Here is an 8,567-nt window from a genome sequence, read left to right on the forward strand (position 1 = left end):
CTAAATTAAGACCACTGGATGGTGCCCATAACATATAAACACTCAGTTACAAAATATTAAAAGCACAGAGTTGGAAGGGACTTTGGAGTTCATTTAGTCCAACACCATTGCAATTTTCACCTGGAAATAAAGAGCCTCCAGAACAAAGCAAGTCTATTGCAACTTCTCTGTGACAGCCCTTCAGATATGTGAAGGCAGCTATGAAGTCTGGAAATCTCCAAATTAAACACATCCAGCTCTTTCAATTTTGCCTTTAAAACTTGTTTTCCAGCCCCATGACTCTATTTACCCTCCTCCATGTATGCGTCTGTTTGTCAATCACCCTTATAAAATGTGTCACCCAAATTGAACACTGCACTCTAAATTTGTCCTGAACCACACAGAACAACAGACATAGTATCACCCTTTGTATATTCCACCTTACACAGCTGGTTTGCATTAAGCTAGGCAGTATCACCTTGATTCTTTCCATGTGTACCAAACCACATTATTCCCATCTATACCTATGCATTTGAACACAAGACTATAATTCTTGAATTTTCCTTTGTAGGTTTCATTCCAAACTATCAGGCTTCATTTCGTGCTTGGTAGTGATTTCTGTGGTGCTGGCTGTCCATCCTAGCTGTGTCACTCACAAACTTGGTGAGCATTGCTTAAATGCCCCCTTCCAAGTCGTTTATAGAAATATTGAGCAGCAAAAGGCCAGTGGGGCAAACGCCAAACTGGACGGCCAAGTTGATGCAGACCCAGTAGATTAACAGAGGAAAAATATTAAGTTCCTTAGGCTTTCATCAGGATGAGAGTGGTAAATAAAGGCTGCGGATGAAAGTTCTCGCTGGTCTTATTTTTGGGGCCACACTGTATACATATTTAATTGTATGTTCAATATACCACAGTACCCTATATGCCATCATTGCCTGGTGTCTTTTAGGATGTAATCCAGTGAGAGATTGACAGAAAAAAAGATCCAACTCGCAGCATTGCAGGACTCCTTTCAGGCCAAATATACGCAGGATTGTACCCTAAACGGATCACATTTTTCACATAACGTAACACCCACCTACGCGCAAAGGACACGCTTGCTCCGCCAAACAGTTTTAGACGGGGGGCTTGTGGGACAGAGACGACATTATTACTGACCTTTGTAATCCGCTTTGGGCGGAAGAGGCCAATAAGAATTCTTTAAGCGAACACTAGAATTTCTCTCGTTTTCTACGGACAGATGACATGTATAAAGCGCACGGGTGAAGAGGAAATGGCTTCAAGATTAACCAGGCCCTCGTTCCACCTCACGAAAAGGTCACTCCATCGACTTTTGGACCTTCCCTACAGTCAAGCACGAAGCGCCCCAACCCGTTTGCGATGGTCACGTGACAGCTCCGCCTTGGGAGCACGTGATCGGAAGGCGAGCGGGGAGATTCTCCCAAAAGTCAGTGCGCGATTCCTGGTGTCTCAGAGGTCAAGATGGCGTCGAGGGTACCAGGTGAGTGAGCGGAAGGGAAAGTGGTTAGGATGGGGAGCACCGAGAAAGGAGACAGAGGAGGGGTTACAGAAAGGACTTGCCGGCGTGGCAGAATGCAGAGGACGACAACATAGTGGAGGTGACTGCTGGGTCGGCGTGACCTGGCGGTGCCATTGTTGTGTTTTCTAAGAGTGCAAACCTTCATGTAAACCCCTTGAGGTGAATAGAATTTCGTCCTAGGTAAGAGGGTAAAAGGTTGTCTCTTAAGAGTTTATATAGAGGATGTTGCAAATATGCGGATTTCTTCGCTTATTTCTTACCTTTAACTTGCTCCATGTTTAACTGCTGTTTCAACAGTAGAATAGTAATAGGTGGAGCATCTCAGTGCCACAGAGCCGTATGATCTGTGCTATCCTGTGACAAACGCGTTTCTGTTTCCAGAAAATGCAGGTGTGTTGAACTACAGCTCCTACAATTCCTAGTCCGTTTAATTTTCAGTGACTGGAATTATGGGAGTGGTAGTCTAACTTATTTGGAGGGCTTCCGGTCTGTTAAGGCTGAAATTTAGGGTTTGAGGATAGAGACTAGGCAAATGAGAACCTGATTTTGGGTTATTAATTGTGGAAAAATTTCTCTGAAGAAAAGCATCGATCTGAGTAAGAAACTACAATTAGCAGCTAGTAGCAACCACTATCACTTTGCTTTGGCTTATGAATCGGACCCTCCTGTCTCTCCCCCAGTTTACAGTACAAATCCTGCCTGGTGTTACCAGCCTTCAAAAAGGCAGTGGTACCTGAAAAAGGGTGTCCTTGTTAAATTACTGATTATTTGAATAAAAGTTACAAAGTGATAATGCCTTCTGGATTGCAGAGTTGGGTAAGCTTAATTTGACTTGTTTGTTTGTTGCTTCTCACATAGCTTCTCACTGCCACAGAAATGAGGCCATGTGTAGGGGCAGAGGCTTTCTTTTATCTGTTGTATTGTTGTTTTCTACAAGGTGTTTCCTGAAAAGCATACATACTACATTTTTTCTTTATTCCTAAAGTTTATTTTATTGCACTTATATCTTTCATTTCTATGGCTTACAGCGACAGTCTACTTGTAGTCCAAAATGTATTTGGAGGGTTCAACATGCACGTTCCTTTACTATTGTCTGTCTAGGGTTTATGGGATTTATAGTCCATAATATCTGTAGGACACTAGGTTGAACGTATCTTGTTTTAATCAGGACAGCTTTTCTGCCCTTATACTAGTGATCTCAAGTTCAGTAGGTGTACTGTATTGTTATAAATTTTCCTTATTTAAAAGCACAATCCTCTGCATGTTTATACATAAAATCATACAGTGCTGGGTGGAGAAAGCTCAGAGCTGGATGACTTTTTTCTGTATATGTATACATAGGATTGCACCTTTAAGTTCCTGTTTGGTGGTCTTTCATCCAGATTATTTTCTTCTTAACTGCATCCTTCAGGTTGCAGTGGAATCTGAAACTGTATTTGACAAACTTTTGTTCCTTTAGTGTGGAAGTGGAGAACTTCTTTCAGCCTGAGGGCAAATTAACTTCCAGAGAAGCCTTCAGGACTGCAAAATGCAAAACCTGCCAACTTGCTGTTGTTCAAAGCTCTTGTTGCCTGCTTTAGTAGGGGCATTTGCACATTTTAGAATGGGGAAAATACACAAAAGCTAGGAAATCTCCAACTGATCAGTGGCTGGGGGAAATGAAGTAGCTCCAAAAATGGGGGAGTATAGCAGTCTGGGGATCCAAGGAAGCCCTGATTTCTTCCTGAGCCTCAGGTTTGTCATTCCAGCTTTTAGTACCTATTCTAAACCTTTTGGATAGATTATGATCTATTAGCGTTTCTTTTAGCAGAACCCTGTAGCAGTCCACACACTCCCCAAATCTTTTACAGGTGGCTAGGATATGCTCTGGAGCAGATCTTCAGGTGACACAAAGGGCTGCAGGAAGAGAGGGGGGGGAATTCTTGTCACACTAACATAATTACTGGATTCGACCCATAATTGTCAACTGAAATCCAGGATTTAATTTTTTAAAAATTCTTTGTGCACATTGGCACAGTAAAAAATGCTTATTGTTTCTGAATAAATTGAAACAGTTTATGAACACCAAGATTGTGGTCTGCATAAATGTAACATAAAATTTTCTGACCTTTAATATTTCATGGAACTTAGCTATCAAAACTCTAGCTCTAGTTCCATACAGAATATACATTGGAAGGCAATTTGAATTCAGAACCATTGTAAATTGGTGCAGCATGATTAGTAAATGTCCGAGGGTTGAGGAGCTTCACTTTGCTGTTTCTTTGTTACATTTATATCCCACCATGTCCTCTAAGGGGCTCGGTAACATACCTAATTCTCCTCTCCATGCTATCCTCACAACAATACTGTGAGCCAAGTTACACTGAAGTCAGTGACTGGTCCAGAGTCACACAGAGAGCCAGGTGCCCTCTGTCCAGTGTACTAGCTACTGTACCATACTGGCTTGCCAGTTATTTTCTGTGTTAAAATGAGCATTCAACCATTTGTAGATTTCTTTGGAGAATACCAAGTCATCCTCTTGAACTTGAATTGAAATGGTTTAAGTTACTTTTAATTCTGTATATTGAAAAATGTTATGCAGTAATTTATTGTATTTGTGGTTTGTGTTCTTGTGCATAGCTGTGAGCCACCTAGACAACTTTAGCGATTAAATGATGTAGAAATAAGATAACTAACAGTGACAATTAATCCTCTCAGTTTCAGCCAGTAGTCGTCTGCTTGAAAGTCTCCGCAAATGGTATTACAATGCAGCTGGATTCAACAAGTTTGGTAAGTGTTGACATGCATGTTCTCTGTGAATGTGAAACCTATATGATGATTGAATTGCATCAACCTCCACTTTGGAACCTGATCATAAGAGAGTGTATTCTTTTGGAAAAAGAGAATTTTGGGTTTTGTCCACAGTGGACTGACATTTACTTATTATTAGCATGATAATTTGTTATCCACCTTGGATTCTTCACAGAAGAGAAATGTCATAACATCTAAAATCCATTTCATTTAAAACAGTGATCTTTGAGATATAAAATATGTCTCTCCCTGTGTTAGACCACATGAAATAACCAGAGGTATATATAGAGAGTGCTGATCTTTTAAAAATCCTCATCTTTGGCTATTTTAGATGATGTTGGTTGAGGATGTTGTGCTGGTTGATTTGTCCAATCAAATACTACGGAATTGTCCATCTCTATTTGCCTATGGTAAAATATAACAGTTCTATAGGTGGTGCAGCTAGAATATTTACCTCAGTCACTATGACATTTAGGGCAGGAGTGAGGCTGCTTACTTCCAAGCCCTACAGCAGTTGGGATTGAACATAATAACCTTGTATGGTTTCTCTAGCCTACTGGCTGCTACAATTAAAAAAACAAAAAAACAGGATATCCTGAGCTATCAAAGACCACCTAAAATTCTCCTTTGAATGTTTTTCACTGTGTGATCTAGCTGTCTGCTCTGGAAAGTACCTGCACATGATTGGATTTTGGTCCAGACATTTTTAAAAATTAGCTTCATGATAAATTAACCTGTAACTACTCTAAGTATCAAATCTTTGCTAATTTAGAATGTATAGTTGGGCTTCTTGGAAAGTAAGCCTTACTGTGTTTGGTGGGACTTAATCTTAGGTAAGCATGCATTACATTACAGCATCAGTTTGGATGCAGCCTTTTGTGAAATTAAGGTTGCCAAGAGAATATAATCCTATGCACCTGTTGATCAAAAAAAAAAAAAAGCCCACAACTCCCAACATTGCCCAGCAAACAGCTATTTAATAGCTGGTAAAAGATGTTTATTAAAGCAGCATTTTTATTTTTGGTGCTTATGTATAGCTGGTCCAGAATGACTGATGAATGATTTGAAGGCTCTAGCTAAAATGGTGAAGTCAGGTTACAGCCCTAAAAGCATTTGTTTGGGGCTAGGGAGTTCTGTGTACATGTGGGGCTACTGTGACTTACTTACATGCACCTTAAATGTGTCCAAGCACTTAAAGTCAGTTACTAGTAAGAAGCTGTAATCATAATCGGCATCAGCATCATAATATCTGGAGATCAAAATTCTGTACCTTGTCAAGAGATATTGTAAGTTCCATGTGCAAGTTTGAAAGCCTTGACACTTGAAAAAGGATAGCTTCTCCTGTCTTTATTGATGACTGGTATTTTGGTTAGCATTAACAGCATCTTTCTGTTGTAGGACTTATGCGAGATGATACAATATATGAAGATGAAGACGTTAAGGAAGCACTAAAGAGGCTTCCAGAAGATGTATATAATGACAGATTATACCGCATCAAGAGAGCATTGGACTTGTCCATGAAGAACCAAATTCTTCCTAAAGAAGAATGGGTAAAATATGAAGAGGTATGAATTGCTGCATACATAATTATGAAAAAGGCCAATCTACTTTTATAGAAAAAGTTGGTTGTAAGCAAACATAAACATTAGGATTTTCCAGTGATTTACCTGAAATAATTGTAAGCTGCCTGTTAGGGTAAAAATCCTATCAAAGTGGTTTCCAACAAACAGTAAACAATCAAAACATGCTACTTACTGGGGGGATTGGAAGATAGTTTGTTTCAAAGTTTTCCTGAAAATCTGCAATATACATATTATATAACACTCCAGGCACTGGGATCACTGGAGGTAAAGAAGAAATCTTTCTTCAGGCTGTTCTACCTTTGACATTGTATAAACTGGTTAGGCCTCCAATGGGAGAAGTGCAGTGCACAGATCTGCAGTTTAGAATGCTCTTATATTGGAGAGAGCAGGTAAATGTACCACTAACAATTAGTCCTAAATGAAGCAACTTCTGAATGTATTTCCATGTCAGGAGCAATCATTTGGCACCTTAATGACAAACACACGGTTTGGCAAATAGTGCCTTAATTAGCATGACTTATTTCACACCTTCTTCATAAGCATGTTACACAGATGACTCAATTAGCCAGACTGTATCTCCAGATTTTATTAACTAATAAGATGCTGAAAGAACTGATGTACTGTTTACACACACACTGTGAAAGTGTTCCACAAATAATGGCAGATATGTACAGTTGGTAAATTTTGCATTTAATATTTTAAATTTTTGATAACTGCCTTTGTTCCTAAATTTTAGCTGCTATAACTGCATATTCTAACCTTTTCTAGGATAAACATTACCTTGAACCATACCTGAAAGAGGTCATTCGTGAACGACATGAAAGAGAAGAGTGGTTTAAGAAGTAACTGCTGCTGCTGTCATTCCTCTGAGCACATTTTCTTTAAGATTTAAATTATATGGTTTGGATTGTTGAGCAAATCTGAGTGCTGAGAATAAATACATGCAACCCTTTGCTCACTAATATTTGTTCTTCCAACTCAAATGTTACTAAGTCTTATTGGAATCCTCTTTTTAAATTTCAAGGAATTGGGTCAAGTCTTTTCAGCTATTTTGTATGCTAACATAGTGATTTGTGATCTTCATTCCAGCTGTTTGAGTAATTCTTTTTGTCATGATACAGCTGCTTCCTGCAGCTGGGAGAATTGATAAGCAACATCCTTTGCTGTTTGTTTCAGTTCTTCTGATTCATTTTTTAAAAGGGATACCCATCTGCAGAGTGACTGTATATATCCATCATCACCTCTTTTCCCTGGTGGTGGGGATGCAGACACAGAAGAATTCAGTGGCAGCAACACTACATAATCCTTGTCATTTCAACCCAAACAATGGAATGCTACATTAATAATTGCTTTTGGAATTTGTGATTCCTGCCAATCTTTAAAGGCAATTGCCTCATTTAACCTGAATTAGTCACTCGGCTGTATTTTCTGAATTATACCAAGTATACTTCAGCTGTATTGAATTACTCATGTATAAAGTTCTGAGCAGTCTGTGGAGTCAAGCTCCATTAGAATCAGGATGATCTATCTTGGAATTAAAAGGCTTGGAACCCAATTAGGAGAATTGAAATTTGTTCTTTATAAAATATACTTTTCCCTGGCTTGCACCCATTCTTGGTCTACATTGTTACATAGTAGAATTGTTTTCTAAGAAATGAAAAAGATTTGCCACCTCCTGTCCATGTTGGTGGGATGTATGAAGAGCAGAAGCCTGACTTCTCTGATTTTCCTATAATACCTATTTTGTGAGCAATGACCTTGCAGAGCTGTCCAAGAACAAAATAAACAGTTCCTTACATTGGATGTTGTAACAAAAGCTGGGGTACAAGTGGCTGAGGTGTCTTGCTTTCTCCGTATGGGGCCAGCAAGCTGTGGCAGATAACTCCTATTACAGAAGCTACAAATATGAAGTGGCTGTCCTGTTTCTTTATCTGCAATTCCGTAAAGGCCACATCCATGGCAATGCATCGCTATTCATATGATTCCACCCAAGTTGCTTGTCTATAGCTGTTTGTTCTTTCATTTCTTTATAAAGATATAGCATTTTCAGTTAACAGAAATATACATAATCTGGCTTTATTTTTGTTTTTGGAATGCAAAGTACTGTGTTCAAAAACTTGCAACTTAACATAGTAACGTATTTTAAGAAAATAGGTTGAAAATTCCCCCGTTTGTATTTGCCAGTGTGGCAGCTATGTTAGTCTCTTGTGGCAGAGTAATGTGCTATCTTAAAGACTAGTACGTTTAGTATAACAGAGGTTTTCATGTCCTGCAGTTCAGTTCATCAGATAATGCAGGACAGATAATGCAGTTCATGCATTTCAAGTGGGGGCTGAAGATTGCAAGCATCAGAGAGGAAACAGAATATAGACAACTGCTGGCTATTTACAAAGCAGTTGGTTAGCTAAGATACAAGCATCCTTGCATTGGCAAGTTAATACATGTGATTTTTTTTTAAAAAATATGTTTTTCCTTTTCAAGCAACAGGAAGTAAAGGTTAATCTGTTTCAGTTTTATTTCAGCTTTTTTCCATTGCAATTTCCCTGTAAAATTTTTTCGCTTAGAAGTGGTCTCTTTAAAGGCAATGACGAACTGTTGTGGGAATCCTACCAGCCCAAAACAGGGTCTGCCATTGCTGATGTCATATTTGTAGATGGAGAAGGGACTGTTGG

General features: G+C 39.0%; 1 protein-coding gene across 2 annotated transcripts; it reads left to right on the forward strand.

Annotated features, from left to right (window-relative positions):
* The first annotated feature begins 1,376 nt into the window (after nt 1-1,376).
* LOC123020563 (cytochrome b-c1 complex subunit 7) lies at nt 1,377-7,450 on the forward strand. Of its 2 annotated transcripts, none has more exons than XM_044424440.1 (4): nt 1,377-1,483; nt 4,220-4,291; nt 5,711-5,877; nt 6,664-7,450. In XM_044424440.1, exons 1-4 carry the CDS (start codon nt 1,465-1,467, stop codon nt 6,739-6,741), a joined length of 336 nt encoding a protein of 111 aa, XP_044280375.1. In that variant the 5' UTR covers nt 1,377-1,464; the 3' UTR covers nt 6,742-7,450. The 2 variants fall into 2 exon arrangements, with proteins under 2 accessions (XP_044280375.1, XP_044280376.1); XM_044424441.1 differs by lacking the exon at nt 1,377-1,483 and adding an exon at nt 1,515-1,702.
* Nucleotides 7,451-8,567: the final 1,117 nt, after the last annotated feature.

The sequence above is a fragment of the Varanus komodoensis genome, unplaced genomic scaffold (genome assembly GCF_004798865.1).
Source record: "Varanus komodoensis strain SLA01 unplaced genomic scaffold, ASM479886v1 scaffold14_1, whole genome shotgun sequence".
Lineage (NCBI taxonomy): Eukaryota > Metazoa > Chordata > Lepidosauria > Squamata > Varanidae > Varanus > Varanus komodoensis.

Bases quoted from the DNA above. Each gene is read 5' to 3' on its own strand.
- LOC123020563 (XM_044424440.1), top strand. The intron at 4,292-5,710 runs GTAAGTGTTGAC...TTTCTGTTGTAG, and splicing joins AGCTGGATTCAACAAGTTTG to GACTTATGCGAGATGATACA. The intron at 5,878-6,663 runs GTATGAATTGCT...AACCTTTTCTAG, and splicing joins AATGGGTAAAATATGAAGAG to GATAAACATTACCTTGAACC.